Genomic DNA, 18,944 nt, shown 5'->3' on the forward strand with positions numbered 1-18,944 from the left:
GCCCTGAGATCACACCGAAAGCCCTGAAATGGCAGAGCCAGGCCTCGGGCAGCCAATCACCAAGCAGCGAGGCTAGCAGGCCAACCGCTCCAGCGCCTCAGGCAGGCCCGCCCACTCTGACACTCCCGAGTTCTTATTGGTGCCTCTCACTTCTCGGATTGGCTATCTCTAGGATCAAATAAGCTGAGCTAGGATCTACTTCCGGTGAGAGTAAGCTGGGACCCGGAAGAGCCACACTGGCGCGCCTTTCCAAACCTCGACGGCTGCGCAGGAGGAGGAGCTCTCCAGGAGGTTCTGGGGGCGGGGCCACGTCCGGAGGAAGAGGAGGGGCGTGCTCCACAGGAGCGCCGAGTGGGGAGTTTAGGAGTTTGGTAACCTGCGGCAGGCTTTCCTACGAGGAAAAGGTGCCTCAAATTCAACAGGGACTCAAAATAAAATTACACCAGATCCAGAATCTAGGACCCAGGGTGCTACCCTCTGCGAGTGTGTAGTCACATCTGCGCGAGGTCTTAGGACGTGTGGAAGCCGAGTTCTGATTGGACGGTGCCGTAATGGGCTGGGGACTGCTATTCGAATGTTACTCCGTTCCCGTCTGCCTAGCAGCATGAGGCATCGCACCCTAACCTCCAGCCCGGCCCTCTGGGCCTCTATCCCGTGTCCACGCTCTGAGCTGCGTCTGGACCTGGTTTTAGCTTCTGGACAGTCCTTCCGGTGAGTGACTGCTCTTGGGAGGACTCTTCCCTAGAATGCTGACCCCTCAGTGCTCCCCACTAGGGATGCAGAGAATGTTGGGAGTAATGGATAAGAGTACATTTTGGAGTATAAGCACCGGTGGTTTGTCTGTTAACCTTCTTTAGGTAGTAGAGGTGATGAGTGTGCAAGGTTATGAGGCCCATGCAATACAAATCAATGGGGAAGCTGAGGGATGTAGTGCAGTAATAAGAGTGCTTGCTTTTCACGCACATGGCTCTTGGTTCAATCCCCAGTACTACTTCTTTTTTATTTTTAAGATGAAAGCATGCTACTTTTATTTTTAACTAATTAGTCAGTTTACAGGCGGGACATTTGTAAGGCAGGAGGGACCTTAACGAGTTCAAGATGGGTAACGGTGCTAGCTAGGGCTGTCTGCTGGGATGCCCAGGTGGAAGGAGCAAAGCCCGGCTCACTGGAGTGGCGTGCTGGCAGATCAAGTATGGACACTGACTCAGACCGAGGATCAGCTGTATTGCACCGTGTACCGGGGAGACAACGGCCAGGTCAGCAGGCCCACCCTAGAGGAGCTGGAAGCCCTACACAAGTACTTTCAGCTAGATGTCAGCCTGGCTCAGCTATATAGTCATTGGGCTTCTGTAGACTCCCACTTCCAAAGAGTGGCCCAGGAATTCCAAGGTGAGTACAAGGGCAGGAATGGTGGCTTTTGTTAAATTACATCTCTGTGACTCCGTTTGCCCTCTATAAAATGCAGATACAGCAGGGCCATCAAGATGGTTCATCAGATAAAAGCAGTTGTCATGCAGGTTAATGCCCATAAGCCATAGTGGAAGGAAAGAACCAACTCCCAAGAGTTGTCTTCTGACCACCACTCATGAGCCATGGCTTATATTATGTCCACACTCACATATACATGATAATAGCAAAGAATTGAAATCTGCTTATTAAAGTGCTTAGACTACTACTTAGCACATTATTGTTATAGTGATGATGATCACCACCGGAAACTGATAAAGATAAGGGGCCCAATCCTGACTGTGTGTCCTGGAACAGGTGACATCATTCACTCTGTCATTATATACTGAATCACATTACCTCTTTGGGGAATAAAGAAAAGGACACAAAACAAAGCCCTGTTCATGTGGTGTTTACATTGTGGCTTCTTTTTTTTTCCCCCTCGGTGGAATGGGGTGGTCCCCCAGACCTCACAAGGTGCTATAAGACAGGAGAGGTCTAGTGATTTCTCGACAAGAGCGGTCCCTTATTCTTCCAGGTCTCCCTGGAGCCTCAAGGCATAGTGTCTGGTGTAAAGGGATGCAAGGTGTGTCTCCCGGCCCCTGCCTTTCTGCTTTCTAGGTGTGAGACTACTGAGACAAGACCCCACTGAATGCCTTTTCTCTTTCATCTGTTCCTCCAACAACAACATTGCTCGCATCACTGGCATGGTGGAACGGCTATGCCAGGCCTTTGGACCTCGGCTCATTCAGCTTGATGATGTCACTTATCATGGCTTCCCAGACCTTCATGCCCTGGCTGGTGAGTATGCATCCCTTCAGCATTTGGACAAGAAGTTCTGTTCGGTTCTACCCAAGCCGTGAGCTCCTATCTCAAAGCTTCTCACTGTGCCACTGTCTCCACCCAGAACTACCACACTTAGTCTGCTCAGTTCCAGATACAAGTCATCCTCAGATTTGATCCCCAAAACAGCACCACCTCACTAGAAGAACATACACACTGACCCGTGGTTTAGACTTACAGACAGATAATCTGAGACACTGCCTAGTTCTGAATCCTGCTTTTGACACTTTCATGTGTGCTTCTGTTTTGAATCTGTGAATCTGTGAAATGGAAAATAATATTACATACCCTGTCAGAATCATGAGGACAGAATAAAGGGAGACACATCTTGCATCCAGCAGTGTTTGAAACAGGAAATTAGTGGAGATTTTAAGCTGCTGTCACTTTAGTGAGTCCACTTGCTCTGTAAGGGAAGTATATTGGTTAGCAGATATGAGGACCAAGCTAAGTGAAGTGCTTAGGGACTAAATAGCAAGGAAACTGCTTTGGTTCATTCTCAAACAAGGGGTGTTTTTTGATACTAAGAAAAGTTTAGAGTGTCTGCTCTTGGCTTAATAATCATAATTCTTCAAGGAATTAATTTACCTCTCTAAGCTTGGCTTACCTTGTTAATACAATGGAAATATTAGAATCTATTTAGAAGGGTTTGGGGGGCAATAAGTTGATTATGAGGCATTGAAAAGGAAAGCATTTAAGAACACAGGTGCTATCCCCACCTGGCTGAGAGATCCTATCTCCACCATGCCCTCTCTTTGTGTTGGAGGGGTAGGGTTGATGGGTGTCTTAGTTAAGGTTCCCATTGCTGAGAAGAGACCAAGGCAACTCTTATAAGAGGCAACATTTAATTGGGGCTGGCTTACAGGTTCAGACATTTAGTTCATTACTATCATGGCAAGAAGCATAGCAGCATCCAAACAGGCACACTGCTGGAGAAGGAGCCAAGAGTTCTACATCTTGATCCAAAGGCAGTCAGAAGACTCAGCATCCTCGGGCAGCTAGAGGGAGAATCTCAAAGCCCATCCCCACAGTGACACAAGTCCTCTAACAAGGCCACACCTCCTAGTAGCGCCACCCCCTGGACCAAGCAAATTTAAGCCACCACAGTGGGTGAGTAGGTAGGTAGTGTATGGTTATGTGTGCATAAATGTGTTGAGGTGCACACATGCATGTGTTCATAGAAGTCAGAGATCAGTGTCACGTGTTTTCCTCAGTTGCTTTTGGGTTTTGTTTTGTTTAGATTTCTTTTTAATTCTCTGTGTATGAGTGCTTTGCCTCAATGTTTACATATGCATAATACGCACATGCCTGGTACCCACAGAGCTCAGCAGAGGCTCAGATCTCCCAAAACTGGAGTTACAGATGGTTGTGAGGCAGCATGCGGATGCCGAACTGAAACATGCTCTTCTGTAAGGGCAACAAGTTGTTTTACTGTTGAGCCCTGTCTCCAGCCCACATAGCCCCTTCTGTGCCCTTACTTTGTCCATCTGTAAAATGTGTATAGTGCCGTCATTAGGATCCTTAAGAAAAGCAAGCACAATATACTTTGTCAGTCAGTGCTGGCATTACAGATGTGAGCCTCTTCGTCTGGCTTTTTACATGGGTTCTGAGACTTGAACTCAGGTAGTTGGGTTTATGCTGATCACCTGCTGACCCATCACCCAAGCTCCTGCAGCTCTGTAGGCCATGGGTGTGAGCGCTTCTTGAATAAAGCTAAAGTGCTCAAATGGGGATTCCCCCAGAGTCCTTAGCTCTACCTCAGAGCCCGGCTGATAGGAGGTGCTAAGAGAACATTGGTGGAGGCCTGAACTGTTTGTTTCACACCCAGCTGTCCACTGACTCCTAGAGGACAGTAAACAGGGTGGAAGTGTGTAGGAAAGCACTGGGCTAAAGCATCTTACACGCTAGCCTGAGGACGAGTGCTGCTCCCTCTCTACTTTCACAGGTCCAGAAGTAGAGACTCACCTCAGAAAGTTGGGCCTGGGGTACCGTGCCCGCTATGTATGTGCCAGCGCCAAAGCCATCCTCGAAGAGCAAGGTGGACCGGCTTGGTTGCAGCAGCTTCGAGTGGCCCCTTATGAAGAGGCTCATAAGGCCCTCTGCACCCTGCCTGGGGTGGGCACCAAGGTGAGGCCCCAGAGAGGTAGGATGTGCCCTCTTCACCCAGACTGAGAGCAGGAGAGGCAGAAACAAGGCACAGCTGAGAATCCAGGGGAGACATGGCTTCTAGAGGAAGCACAGGAAGAACAAAGGACTAGCATGTGTTTTATCAGAGGCAAAATGCAGAGAGTATAAAAGAGGCTGCCCTTTGGATAAATCCTTAGAAAGGTCCTTTGTGTCAGTACATTATGTGCACCACTGTTTGTATGCAGAAGTTTCCAGAGGGAAGAGGCAAAAAGTTAATACTGGTTACCTTTGGGGAGACAAATGGAAAGATGTTTCTATTTTACGTTTTATTTTATTGAAATTACGTGTACTTACAAAATGTTTTGTTGATGTCAATAGATCTGTCTATCAGACTGTTAGAATTTATTACTTATCTTTATTTTTTATACTCCTCCGTGGCTTAAAATGAATTTTCAGGCTAGCTGGTGCAGAGGTCAAGATCACTGGCTGCTCTTCCAGAGGACCTGAATTTGATTCCTGGCACCCCCTTATCAGGTGGCTTACAACAGCCACCTCTAACTCCAGTTCCAGGGGATCTCATGCCCTCTTCTAGTTTCCATGGGCAACTGCAGACACATGGCAAACACATATTCTAGTGTTACAGCTGGTTATAAGTCACCATACAGGTGTTGAGAATTGAACCCAGGTCTTCTGGAAGGCAGTGTTCTTAACTGCTGAGTCATCTTTCCAGCCCCATTGACTTAAAGAATTTTTAATGGACTGCCATTACATTTTGGCATTGCCTAATTTCTGCTGCATGATTTTGTCCAAGACACTTCAGAGCCCCAGTTTCCTTACCTGTGAAAAGAGTGTGGTCATACTTTCTTCCGAGGTTCTATGAGAGTATGGCCCACACAGATGTTCACTCAGGAACAAGTCTTCTTGGAGCTATTTTTAGAGGTAATAGGTAATTACTGCATACTGACTGAGAATGCAGAATGGTGCTACCTTAGAGGAAAGAGGAAACAGAGAGCTTTGGGTACTGGCCAAATCCTGCCATTCCTCCACAACAGTTCTCTCTTTGTCAAAGGTGGCTGACTGCATCTGCTTAATGGCTCTTGACAAACCCCAGGCTGTGCCTGTGGATGTCCACGTGTGGCAGATTGCCCATCGTGACTACAGCTGGCATCCTAAGACATCACAGGCTAAGGGCCCGAGCCCTCTGGCCAACAAGGAACTGGGTGAGGAGAATGTGATGCTGGGGCATTGGGCTGAGGTTAGAGAATCTCTAATTCTTTATCATCTCTCCCACAATCCCCATCTCTGCATGGAGGGCTGTGAGTCAATTAATGTAGTCTCGCTTCTAATTTAGGGGACTTTTTCCGGAATCTGTGGGGACCTTATGCTGGCTGGGCCCAAGCAGTAAGTAAACCTAGCCCTAAAGGACTTTCCCTCACCCTACCTGACCCCTGGACTCTTCAGCCACCTGTTCTAATGACTACCCCCATCCCCCAGTATTCTCCATTGACCCCAGCCCTGACCTCAGCATGCCCTGCTCTCCGTAGACTCCTTATGCCCCTTCCCATAGGTGCTGTTCAGTGCTGACCTTCAACCAAAGCTGCCTCGGGAGCCACCAGCAAAGCGGAAAAAGGGATCTAAGAGGCCAGAGGGCTAGGTAGGGCCCAGGGGACAAAAGGTGTCATTGATATTTTTCCCTTTGTTCTCCATTTCTCTCCCTTGTCCCCACCTGGTCTCAAGTCAGAAAGGTCAGCACCCCAAGTCAGTCAGTCTAACGGGGCAAGGAAGCTACTTGAGAAAACAGAACTGTCTTGTTTTATCTTCCCTTTATTATAAGAAGGAACAATAAAATAGAAACATTTGTATGGAAAATGCAGTGAAGAGTGAGAGGGGAGGGGTGAAGAGGTATGGGGTCAGGAACTCCCCAGTTTTGGGGTGAGGAGGAAGGCTGCCTCCAACCCCTTCCATGGAAGAAACCCTGACTTCCTTGATGTTCAGTCCATGGCCCGAGAGCTTGGGGGTGGTGCAGGGGGCAGGTCCGAGCCTGGCTCCACACAGCAGTCTCTGCAGCAGCAGCCAGCTGCTGGCCCTGTGTGGAAGGAAAGGGGAAGGGTGGTTGTGGGGCAGGCTCCAGCTCCAGCTTTGTGCTTCTTCACATGGTCTCATGCCCTTCCACGGGACCCTGGTTCTTACCCCCAGCTGTTGGTGTCAGCAGCTCTCCGTGGCTAGCAGTCTGTCCCTGCCCCTCCTGGCTGGTGCCCAGCTGCAGCTTCCTCATGTGCCGAACCACAGCAGTAGCATTGAAAGCTTGCTGTGGAGAGGGGAAGGGACTGATGAAAGGGGGCCTTAAGGGCTGAGGGTCAGCAGTAGGAGTCTCCCCAAGTCCTCCCCAGACTCTGTAAGGTGTTACTAAACTATATTCAGTTATACATACAGTACATACATAAAATGCATACAAAGGGACATAAAACTATAATTCATGTAACCAACATTTGTGTATCTACACAGCTGTGAGCGTGTTGCATGGTTATTCATCACTAAATCCTCACAGCATCCTCTGAGGCAGCACTTCTGTGTTGTTTCTCTTTTTAGACAGTCTTACTGTGTATTGTGCCTCAGCTTCCAGAGTACTGAGATTACAGGCATATGTCTGCTACCCACCAGGGATGACAGGCACTGTTTGTTTGCGACAGGATCTCACCATGTAGCACTGGCTGTCCTGGAACCCATGAAGAGCTGCCTGCCTCTGACTCCCAGGTGCTAGGATTAAAGGTGTGTGTCACTACACCAGGCTCTGGCAGACACTATTAATATCATTAATTTCTTTTAGCATGGGTTCTCATGTAGCCTGCCAGTCCTCCATTCTACCTCTTCTCTCCTGAGGCCTGGGGTTGTAGGCATGTACCCCTCCCATACCCAGTTTTGTATGATGCTGGTGAGCCAGCCCAGGGTTTCATGCATGCTAGGCAAGCACTCTGCCAACTAAGCATCCCACCCACACTTTTTTGAGACAAGGTTTCATGTGGTTCCTGATCCTCCTGCCTCCCCAAGTGCTGGAATAGCATTAATTTCAAAGGAAGAAACTGAGGTGGAGAAAGGTTACATAATTTACCTGTTTCTGTCATTTTATATTCACCCAGATGTCCCATGTGCTGCTCATGACCATATCCAAAGCTACAATCAGCTCCTCAAGACATGTTTCCGCCCCAGGGTCCTTATCATGATTATGGTGCCACTGTCCACTTTGTCCCTAACCAGAAGGTTGGGGCAGCCTTTGACATCTCACTCTCTTGGTATGCCTCCCATCTGTTTCTTCTGAGTCTCCCTCCTGCTTTCACCCACTCCTGTGTTCCTCTTGCTGCATCTATGACACATCCTGCCGGGCCTCTCGGGCCTCCCTCCTTGCCTTCACTGCATCCTGAAAGCCCTTTCCTCAGGACAAGCTCCTGCTTTCAGTCTTTCTGGAGTCTTCCTCTACAAAAGGTGGGTGTCCCACTGTAGCAGTCAAAGACCTCAATGGCCCAGCAGCCTCTGCCAGCTTCTCCAGCCTGGCCTCTCAACACTCGCGTCCCTTAGTTCCTTCAGCCCCTCTAGTCCAGGCCACATTCTTTTACCCTGGCCTCTTTGCACTTCTGTTCCCTCTACCTCCAGCATATTCTCTATGGTTAATTACTAGTCAACTATAGGTCTGTGGCCACCTTTCTGACCCTTCTTGGGTCCCATGGGCTACATCATGTCTCTCTGGAGATAGAGCTCAGGAACCACCTCTGGACTTTAGGGGTCAGGAGCCTTTGTTGAGTGAACAAGAGAGATTCTTTGGACCTCCCTGGACAGGTCCTGTATGAAGTTGGTAAGGGGCACTGTGCAAGTTGAGTGTGGGGAAGACCCAGGATTAAAGGTATATGCTGACCTTCCACTTGCTCTTGGCAAAGTTCTTCTTGATCTGCTCACTCACTGACTGGTGGATGTTCTTGTCCAGTGCTGTATCTCCTGCAATCCTAGGATGGGCATATGCAGAGTTGCCTGTGAGGATGGGGCAGGTCTGGCCCAGGTCCCACCATCACACATAGTTTGGGGTGGAAGCCCTCACCACGGGTGCTGCAAGGCCTGCTCGCAGGTGAACCTCTTCTCCGGGTCTTTCTCCATCAAATGTCGTATGAAATCTTTGGCTGGAGCCCCAGGAGAAAAACAGAGATACAGCATGACCCTGCCTGTGGACACCAAGACAGTGCTCATTCCCTCACATCTCACCTGACAAGAACCCTGGTCTACCTGTGCCCCACTCCACACACCCCAGCCTTCTAGCTCCCTCCTTTTTTGAGAACATAATTACAGAAGAATCCACTCAGTATGCTCACACCAGTGTGTAAACCACTGTACAGCCATCACAGCTGGTCCCTGACAGGGACACAAAATGGAAGATAGAAATATTTATGCTGTTTAAGCCTAAGGGAATCAATCAGTCAGCTCCAGGGGAGGTATTTTCATAAATACTATACTGGAAGACTGAATGCCTACATAGCTTTGAGATTAGGGCCAAGCAGAGGGAACCCAAGGTAAGACATAGGACATCTACTTCTAGTCTGGGACTAAGATATGACAGAGGCAGACAGTGGGGAGACCCCTGGAGCAGATGAAGAAGACCCCTGAGGCAGGGGCCAGATGAAGAAGCAAAGAGCCAAATACCAGAGTCAGAGATGTCGTCCCAGTAAGGAGAGTCAAACTCATACTCGGCCTTCAAAATCTGTTCAAAGAGTTTGGCATCATTTTCATCATAAAAGGGCGGGTAGCCACAGAGCCTAGGCAGAGAGAAACCAAACTCATATCAGCTTTAAGAAGACTTGTTGGCTTGGAGATGGCATTTGGGGCAATGCCAAGAGTCAGAACCACAAGAAGCCCTCTGTCTTGCTCACTTCCGTCTGGCAGTACTGGCCTTCCTTCTGTCCTGTGAACATGCTTTAATAGGCTCTTTGTGTTTGACAGTCTTCCCACACCTAAACTGGACAGTTTACTCATTCAAAGGCCACTCATGGCACCACAAGAGCCCTCGACTGTTTGAAATGACATTCATCCCCATCTCCCTGCTCCTGCTTGACTTTATCTTCACAGGGATCTTTATCTAGTGACACTATTGTATAGATTTATTTACTGATTCTTTCTAATGTCAGCTCTTTCGGGCAGGATGGATTGTTTTGTTTTCTGCTAACTCCTCAGTGCTCCCACAGTGCTGGAAACGGTATCTCCTGATTGAAGCCTGTTAGACTTTTTTTTGTTTGTGTATATATATATGTATATGTATTTTGCCTGTATGTAAGTCTGTGCACCATGTGGATCCATAGAGACCAAAAGAAGGCATCAGATCCTCTAGAACTAGAGTTAGAGATGGTTGTGAGCTACCGTGTAGGTACTGGGAATTGAACCTGGGTCCTCCAGAAAAGCAGCAGTTGCTCTTAACACCTGAGCCATCTTTCCGATTCCTGCCTGTTAGAGTATTTATCTGGTAGATGCAGGGAAGACAACTCTAGCCACAGGCCATCTTGACCATGTCCCCACTTACAGTATATAGGCAATGACTCCTATGGACCAGCAGTCCACGGCCTTGCTGTAGGGCTTCTGGGCAAGGACCTCAGGGGCTGTGGAGAGAAGGGACATGGTGATGACAAATGTCTACCCTGCAGCTCCTGGCTCTTTCCTCAACCCCAGCCCCAACCTAGGACCCTCCTCACCCACGTATCCTGGAGTCCCACAGGCTGTGGAGAGCACACTGCCAGGGTCCTCCATCTTGGAGAGGCCAAAGTCGGAGATCATGATTTTGGAGTCTTCATCCAGACTGTAGTACAGCAGGTTCTCTGGCTTGGAGGGTAGGAAAGAGGAGAAGGGATAGTCAGGGGTAGCCAGGGGTAGCCAGAGGCTAGCAGCACTACAGGCTTCTCTAAAATCCACTGTGGCTAGCTCACTAAATCCATAAGAAGCTAACTAGTGTTTACTGCTAGAAGACTGTAAGTTCTAGAAAACACAGCCAGGGGTTTGTAGGAAGGAATTTCATAGAACTCAGAAACCTTACAAAAATCCCAGTATTACAAAAAAATTTATACCTCCTGTGCTGGATCTTGGATAAGTACTTGACTGATTTTAACCCTACCACATAGGCAGCTTGTCCAGTCTGAATAAGCCAACTTTACCAATGAGGAGACCAATGCCTTTAGAGGCAGTGATTGCCCCAAGAGCCAGTTAGGGCTTAGTCTAGTCTTCAAACCAAGGTCTATTGTATCCCAGAGCCCTTACTTACATCCTGGACTGAAAGTTTTGTTTTTGGGGTTTTTTTTTTGTTGTTGTTTTTTTTTTGTTTTTTTGTTTTTTGTTTTTTGTTTTTTTTTTGAGATAAGGTGTCTCTGTGTGGCTCTGACTATCTTGGAATTCACTCTGAAAACCAGGTTGGCCATGAACTCAAAGATCTGCCTGCCTCTGTGCACCACCACAGCTGGCTTGGATGGAAATGTTTTTTAACGTAAGCCCCTACTCATTTCTCTGAAGCTTTGCTGTCCCACCTATTCTCTACAAAGAGTAAGTAAGATGTTTCATTATCAGAAAAAGACACATAAGTTGTTAAGGTAAAATACCAGCCCACCTTGTGTCCCTGTCTAAGCTGGAATAAGAGGAGCTAGTTAGGAGGGTCACAAGCAGTTCATTTTGCAGATGGGAAGCTGAGGCTGAGAGGTACCCAAAGAGAGACGGAGCTCCTCCCTCTGGTGCATATAGTTCACTAGGCCCCTCAGATCCCACCTTGAGATCCCGGTGCACAATGCCCAGGTCGTGTAGGTACTTGACAGCATCCAGCACCTGGAAGATAAGGCGGCTGGCATCCCGTTCTGTGTAGAATCCTTTCTCCACAATTCGGTCAAACAGCTCTCCACCTGAAACCCTGCAGCAAAGGACCAGAAAGTGTCGGAGAGAGTAGGGCATCAGGAAGAGGCATGGGTGAGGGTGGGCAGACAGTCCACTCACAGCTGCATGATGAGGTAGAGGTGGCCCCCACTCTCATAGATGTCATCCAGGGCTACAATGTTGGGGTGCTTGATCCTAAAAGGAGAGATGAGGTGGTTCAAAGCTTAGGGTAGTGCACCTATTCCCTGGCCCCTGTATCCAGGGCAGGACACCAAGGTTCTGGTGTCAAACAGATCCTGGCCTGGATATGCTGTCTGTGCTTCATGCTACTTGGGGGCTAGCTTTTGCACTTTGCAGCTCTGATGGGAATGTGGCTTCTGAGTTTCCTTTGTTTACACTTTTAGCCTCCCTGAACCAGATATCACCTTCTCAAGTAAAATATCTAATTCAGCTCTCTTTTAGCACCAGATACAAAGTAGTTGCTTATGGTATTTGGTGAATGGGATGTAACCTCTCTGTGCCTGAGTGTCATCTATAAAAGAACAGATCTTCAAAAAAGTCACATGAAGATCACATGACAAGGACGATGCTTGGCACAGTGCTTGCATAGAGTCAGTATTCAACAAATGAACTAGCAGCGATTGATCTTAGGGGTAAGGAAGACATGGCTTTCCCACAGGCTTTCTGTGTGACTTGGAACAAGTCTCTTCCCTCACTGGCCTCATTATCCTACCCACATGATTAGGGAAATGAAATGACCATCCCCTCTCTGTCCAGATAGTTAGGAAATGGGAGGCACTGGAAGCAAATGCTTGCTGTAAGTTTGGCAGTGTGAACAGGTTTCCTGTCAGTTGGTTGCTAATTTAGTCAGGGGTCACCAAATAGTCTGCTTTACTGTATGGGAGGGCCTTAGGTGACCGTCTGTGTGGTGGGTTGGCCTTGAGGCTCCATGCCCTGGCACCTCAGTTTCATCTGGGAGGTTAACTCTGTGCCAGTCACTCCCCGCCAAGTTCTTGTCCTGTAAGGCCCGGAATTCAAACAGTTTCTAAAGCAATCTAAAGGAAGGAGGAGGGGTCGGTGCAGGGCCCACACACTTGTGTAAGACGGCAATCTCGTTCTCCATGCTGCCTTCTTTGCCCTCCAGGGCCTTCTTGGCAATGCATTTGATGGCCACCAGTTTCTGAGTCCTCTTGTCCTCTGCCAGGATCACTTCTGAGAAGGCGCCCCTGTGAATCAGAGGTTTGCAAAGTGAGGAGCTAGAACCCCAGCTTCTCAGCCTCTCCTCCATTCCCTGTAGCCTCCATGACCACCTATGTTCTTCAGCACTCATCTTCTCCCTGGCTCCAGAGGTGCTCACATAAGCCAGACGTGGCCAGTCAGGGTTGTCTGTCCCCTGCCTCAGTACCTCAGTAACTGGTCACTTACATGACAGCTTCTTGGCACTGTGAATGAGTGAATAAGCTGGTAGGATGTAAACTGAAGTGGATGGCAGTCATCTTTGTCAGTACTTGGGGAGAGCCTGCTCCAAACTGAAGCCAACCAAAGGAAGCCAGGCTGATAACATGCAAGCCAGCAGGGCCTGAACTCCACCTCTGTAATACTTGGTTATATGTGTGGTTGGTTGATTCAGTTTGAGTTGTAAGTAATGTAATGCCCTTTAGAACCTCACCATGGTTGCCATCTTGACTCCAGTTTGCCCACACTTGATGGCTAGTCCTTCTTACTTTTTCTTTTTTTCAGCTTTAGTTACTTTATGTGTATGAGTGTTTTGCCTACATGTATGTCTGAACCACATACATACCTGGTGCCCACAAAAGTCAGGAAAGGGCATCAGATCCCTTGAATCTGGAGTTACACATGGTTGTGAGGCACCAGCAGTGCTAAGAACTGAATCTAGTCCTCTGCAAGACCAGCCAGTACTCTTAACGGCCGAGCTATCTCCAGTACCGATGGGCAGTCTTAAATGTCTTCCTTTGTGCTGTGAAATGACCTCTTGCCTTCTTAGCCTCTTCTCAAGGCCTTACATTCTCTGCCCCTTTCTATTTCTTATTGCTTGAATGTCTCCCCAGCCCTAACTGTGAATTCCAGCAGACTGCCTCTTTCTGCAGTAGCCTGGCTTCTGAGCCTTTACATGCACTGTTTCACCTGCCTTAAATTACCTTCCTTCTTTCTGACTAGCACAAGTGTACCTATCTTATCTTTTAGCCCCCAGGTCTCATGTCCTTCAGGGAGTGTTACCCAGGCAGAGGAGACTATTGTGGTCTCTACAACCTCAATAAGAATGTAATACACATCCACCTGTCATTTTGTGTTTGTCTGTGTCTCTAAGACCAACTTGTAAAAAGAAGAAACCAGTTTGAGTTATATCTGGATTCCCACCATCAGGAGCAACCATGCCCAGCCTCAGTTTCCAAACATAGGCCAGAATACCCAGCTTTTGGCACCAATCTAGATAAATGGTTCTTCTGTTCTCCTGTACTTCCTTCTCTTCATAAAGAACCCATGGCTGTACAAGAGAGGCCCCATTCCACCCACAGTTAGCCAAAACCAAAAAGCTGGACTAGTCTGCATCATGACAAAGCTGCTGTAAGCCCTCATCTGTAGGAAAGAGGAAGTAAGTGTTCATCAACTGACCAGAGGAAGCATCACCCCAGACTCAGCCCCTCTAGCCATCAGGCTCAAGAGCGAAGCCCTTCCCCATTCTGTCACCCCGCCATCACCCTACCCTGAGACTCACGTGCCCAGAACATCTCTGAAGTCATAAATATCCCTAATGTCTTCTGCCTGCTTCCACCTGGGGCCTTCCACTGCCCCTGGCATGGCCCACTGCCCCCCAGCCACAGCCAGGGCTCCTAGGAAGAAAATGGAGAGAGATATGCTGAGGGCCTATCCTCTCTTAAGAATCTACTGCATGTCCCATGACCATTCAGCCAACATGCGTTCATTCATTCCTGAATCTGTTCATTGACAACAGGCATTCAGCCTTCCCCCGTCATTTGTTCATTCAGCATGTTTGCAACTTCTTATGCCTAGAAAAAAGTCATTCCGGTAGCAAAATTCTCAGTATTTATTCTTCATTCTCCATTTTGCCCCAGTCTTTTTCTCAATCCTAACACCCAAGGAAACCTCTCCTCAAGGAAGATAGCATATAGAGACCCCAGAGCAGCTAGAAGCAGCATAGATAGCACCCTCGAGGAGCCCTGTGCCCAGAAGCAGTGATGCCTCAGTCTCATTCTGGGAAGGGCTATGGTGTCCTCTCCCTCCTCCTCCTTGACGCCCTAGCCTCTTGGAAATCAGGTTTCCGGCAGCTTGGGCTTCCAGCAATATCTCAGCCACGTTTTTAAATAGCTCCTTCTTACTGTTACCAAGGCAACATCAGCCACAGCTGGAACTCCCCGGACCTAGCCCTCCTGACTCCCTGTGTCCTAGCAGCCTGAAAACTGATCTTACCTGTCTGTCCCCTCTTGAAAGGGACCTATCTTGGACCTTTCCCTAGAGAGCTCCGTCTCATCTTCCAAGAGAGGGTGGGTTCTCTCCCCATGTATCTTGTGAGAAATCTCGGAAACTGAGATTGGAGATGGATAGGATGAGTCCAGAGTTGCCCAAAAAACTCCCAGCTAAGCTTACTGAGGACAAAGGCTGTCTGTCATCTGTTGGTCCAGTAGAAAGCTAGACTGGGGATCATTCAGAAAAGTCAACCTCACAGAATCGACTAGAGGTTGAAGCCAGAACAGACCCCTCATGCCCTAGAGCTCTGGGAAGGCAACCTCCTGTTTCCTTTGGGAAGGATGAACTGATCAGAACTAGAATCCACTCCCAGAGCGTTGGCCAGCTATACCAGGGCCAGAGTTTTCTGATGAAGGAGGCAATGGTAAATTCAGGTAAAGTCAGACCTACCTGGAGGCCAGCACTAATGACTCTCACAGTTCCACACCCTGCATCAGCACTTAGCATGAATCTTGAGCCCAGACACATTCCTGCTAGATATAGCACACTGCACACCATGACACCTGACTGTGCACATATACCCAGACATCAGCACACATGTTCATATACACCACTCACATCTACCTGTTTGTTCATCCACCCCTCTCCCAGACCCTTACACTACAGTACTGATTCCATGCACACATGAATGTGGCATCCGTTCCCACATACCAGACGTGGCAACTTCAGTCACGTCTACGCCCTCCAACTCCTCAGCCCAGTGCCCTACACAGCAAACCAAGCTTTAACAATCTGATTAACTAAACACCCTCAGAGCAAGATCAAACCTCCCCCTAACTCCAATTTACTACTCTGCAAGCCAGACACCAGTGTGTGTATATCCTTGAACACCATATGTAACAACAACGAAAATAAATTCCCAGATACCTTTATACAACTGAAGCACATTCCTGATTCAGGGAACCCCTCACATGCCCTCCCCAATCTGCACTTCCAAATGCCCACGCCCTTCCACAGTCAGGCCTAGTGCTTGTCCAGTACACCACACACATACACTACACACACACACACACACACACACACACTCACTCACTCAAACCCTTCCCCACCCTTTTCTGATTCCCAGGCAATATCAATGGAGGTCACCTAACACCTAAAGGCTAAAGGGCCTGGGATGGAGGTGGGAGATTAAGGCCCAAACCTATTCCATCCAGGGGCCAGGCGCCCCTCCCACCCTTGGGCTTCAGTATCCTGTTGGAGCTCCCCGGGCGGCTCTCAGTTGTACCTGTGGCTGCCCCGCCTCGGGGCTGGCTGCGAGGGCCGAGGTAGCTGGTGCGGAGCTCCTGCCGCGTCTGTGCCTGGTCAGTTTGCCTGTTCAGTCGCTGGCGCTCGGCTGGGGCTCCGCTCCCTCAGCCCGCCTGCGGCTCTGATGTCAATGGAGGAGGAGCCTGCGGCAGAGGACCTGGGGACTAGGGAAGAACACTCTCCGACTGGAGAAGGGGGCCCAGTTGTTCTATTACGGGCCCTGCAGTATGCTTGCTTGCCCTTTGGTCGTCAGCAGGAGACAAGTGAGCTCCACAGATGGTCTTGAAGTCAGCAGTTAGTTAGAAGCAGATGATTTTTGAACCAACATTCATGAGATGCGAGAGGCTGGTCAGTTTGAATCTGGAATTGTTTTCTAAAGGATTCTGGGACCTGCCTTAAGATTCTTAGGCTCCTACCCGTTCTCTCCCCACCTTCCAGTTAAATGGAGCTGGACCCATGCAAGACTCAGAAGACTAGTAAGGGGCTGATGAAAAGCTGTAAGGTCCCATTTAATAGGCAGATAAACTGAGGTCCCACACCAGCAAAACAGAGCTGAGGCCTTTATCCCACACACTTTCAAGGTACTGCTCAAAAAGAGCAAGGAAGAGAGGTGAAAAGGGGGAGGTGGAGTTAAATCTGGATCCTTAAGGAAGCAGGCCAAAGTGCCATGTGACCCATGGCTGGGAGCCAGGGTGGGAGGGTGGAGCAAATCTGTTCCTGGGGCTGGAGGCTTGGGGCCAAGGGATCTGACCCGGCTTGGTTTATGCAAGGCTCTTTGGGAATAAATTGAGCTCAGGCTAGAAGGGGAATCAACTGGCAGGAATAAGAGGTAGGTCTGCCCTGGAGCCAGGCAAAGGTAGCAACCTGGCCTACTTAGGGCAGCTCTCCCTCCTGAATTCAACCTCTGTTTCTCCCAGTTTGGCCCTACTTTGTCCTGGAGTGGTCAGGCCTGAGAAGACAGCTAAGATTGCTAGAAAGGTTTTGAAGTCTGACCATTCTTTTAACATGCTCTACCTTTCTGAGTCTCAGTTTCTTCCCTGAGGAAGGACTTATTAACTACCAACTCAGAATTCTCTTGAGAGTTCTGTGTAATGGGTGTGCAGTACTTAGAACAGTAGCTCAAAACAAGCTGGTGTGGTGGCTGACACAATCTTAGAACTTCAGAGGCAGAGATAAGTACATTGTCAAATGTCTTAAGCAAACTGGGGAGATTCTCCTTCAAGGGTAGGGAGGAAGAAAAGATACAAGAGGATGTGAAGATGGTTCAGTGGGTGAGCTGCTCAAGCAAAAGACCTGAGTTCAAATACTCATGTAAAAAGCTGGAGGGACTGTGTGCTCCTGTAACCCCAGAACTGTGGGGTAGCATACCGGAGCATGCCACCAGCCTAGCTCCAGGTTCAGAGAGGGACGTTGTCTCAAGGAAGTAAGGCAAGGGACAAGACATTTGACATCTTCCTCTGGCTTTCATAGGCTTGCACACTCACACAAATACACAAACAAAACAAAATAAAACATGAGAAAAAGATTCAATTATAAACAAGGGCTCAAAGAAAAGGTCCAATTTGACCAGGATCAGAGACTAAGAGGTGTTTTCTTCCCTCACATCTCAGTATCTCAGATTCCTAACCCACTTCTGACCTAGGACCGTACCTCTAGTCTCCTCAACAGCCATCCAACATACTATTGAGCCAGGGAGTTGTGTCAGTACAGTTTTGTGTTTATCTCTATGACAACACTACTGGGTGATAAACTGTCCCACTGAAGACCAGTATGACTTTTCTCAAGATTCATTTACTTTTTTATTTCTGTGTGTGAGCCTGCCAGTGTATGTATGTGAACCATGTTCATGCAGGAGCCCTTGGAAGCCAGAAGAATGTATCTGATCATCTGGAATAGGAATTACAAGTGATTGTGAGCTGCTGTGTGGGTGTTGAAAACCAACCTGGGTCCTCTGCAAGAGCAGCAAGTGTTCTTAACTGCTGAGCCACCTGTCCAGTCTCCATTTGCCCAACTTTTATGGTCTGACTCTTTGTCTGCTTTTAATGCTTTTCTGGGATATTCAGGTGTTCTCACTTTTAAAAAGTGAATTATACTCTGTGTGTATGTGTCTGTGTGTATGTCTGTGTGTCTATGTCTATACATGCAGAGGTCAGAGAACAGCTTTAGGAGTTGATTCTATCCTTTTACTAGGTGGGTTTTGTTCCAGGGATTAAAGGTCAAGTTTGATAGCAGGTGCCTTTAACTCTTGATCCATCTTACCAGCCCTCACTTTTTCTAACCTTTATTTTTTTTTTTACTTATTTTTATAGATTTATTTTTATTTTATGTGTATGAGTGTGTTTTGCCTATATCTAAGTGTACCCTGTGTGTGCATTGTACTTAGAGGCCAGAGAGAACATCATATTACTTGGAACTGTAGTTAGCCTTTGTATGGCTGCTAGGAACTGGATCTAAGTCCTCTGCAAGAGCAACAAGTACCCTTAACCACTGAGCCATGTCTCCAGCCCCACTATTTATTTTGTTGAGACAGGGTTTTGTGGAGCCCAGGTTGACCTCAAACTTGCTATGTAGTCTGGGGATGACCTTAAACTTCTGACTTCTGCTTCTACCTCCTTAGTGTTACAGTCACAGCCTTAAGCCTTTATGTACCATAGCTAGTACAGATCAGAGGCAGCTCTAAGGACCAGGTTCTCAGAGACGAGAACCAGAGGTGCTGAGCTCATGCAGCTGCCTCCTCTCCTCTCCTGTCTTGATTCCTCTTTCATGTTGACCTCCTTTCCAATACAGAATACTATTCTCTACCTGGCAGAGGACTCTTGCGTCCCTGAATCTCTCTGAGTAATTGAATGACGTAGCTACTCTTGACCCCCAGAATGTTGTCAGAGGAATAAAGCACC

At 48.2% G+C, this 18,944-nt stretch overlaps 2 protein-coding genes across 17 annotated transcripts in view; one reads left to right on the forward strand and one right to left on the reverse strand.

Moving 5' to 3' along the window:
• The first annotated feature begins 301 nt into the window (after positions 1-301).
• Positions 302-18,944, forward strand: part of Ogg1 (8-oxoguanine DNA glycosylase) — a 30,674-nt gene continuing 12,031 nt past the window's right edge. For 2 of the 14 annotated variants that reach the window (XM_034511265.2, XM_076940241.1), the window contains exons 1-7: positions 305-711; positions 1,142-1,389; positions 2,068-2,247; positions 4,232-4,413; positions 5,483-5,633; positions 5,765-5,814; positions 5,981-6,067. In XM_034511265.2, coding sequence (XP_034367156.1) covers positions 575-711; positions 1,142-1,389; positions 2,068-2,247; positions 4,232-4,413; positions 5,483-5,633; positions 5,765-5,814; positions 5,981-6,067 — 1,035 coding nt within the window. In that variant the 5' untranslated portion in view covers positions 305-574. Of the gene's footprint in view, positions 712-1,141; positions 1,390-2,067; positions 2,248-4,231; positions 4,414-5,482; positions 5,669-5,764; positions 5,815-5,957; positions 6,283-7,550; positions 8,330-18,944 lie in introns of those variants that run through there. The other 12 variants (XM_076940239.1, XM_076940240.1, XM_076940237.1 and 9 more) reach the window with 12 other exon arrangements.
• Positions 6,220-16,229, reverse strand: Camk1 (calcium/calmodulin dependent protein kinase I). Of its 3 annotated transcripts, XM_034511263.2 has the most exons (13): positions 16,028-16,183; positions 14,746-14,860; positions 14,033-14,147; positions 12,390-12,521; positions 11,416-11,490; positions 11,194-11,332; positions 10,137-10,263; positions 9,968-10,043; positions 9,097-9,209; positions 8,501-8,579; positions 8,321-8,408; positions 6,604-6,721; positions 6,220-6,499 (listed from the first exon to the last, which is right to left on the reverse strand). In XM_034511263.2, the coding sequence occupies exons 3-13, from the start codon at positions 14,113-14,115 to the stop codon at positions 6,405-6,407; spliced, it is 1,125 nt and encodes a 374-aa protein (XP_034367154.1). In that variant the 5' UTR covers positions 14,116-14,147; positions 14,746-14,860; positions 16,028-16,183; the 3' UTR covers positions 6,220-6,404. The 3 variants fall into 3 exon arrangements, with proteins under 3 accessions (XP_034367154.1, XP_034367153.1, XP_076796362.1); XM_034511262.2 differs by lacking the exon at positions 14,746-14,860 and having other exon boundaries at positions 16,028-16,229; XM_076940247.1 differs by lacking the exon at positions 14,746-14,860 and having other exon boundaries at positions 11,251-11,332; positions 16,028-16,188.

Source organism: Arvicanthis niloticus, chromosome 9 (assembly GCF_011762505.2).
Source record: "Arvicanthis niloticus isolate mArvNil1 chromosome 9, mArvNil1.pat.X, whole genome shotgun sequence".
NCBI lineage: Eukaryota > Metazoa > Chordata > Mammalia > Rodentia > Muridae > Arvicanthis > Arvicanthis niloticus.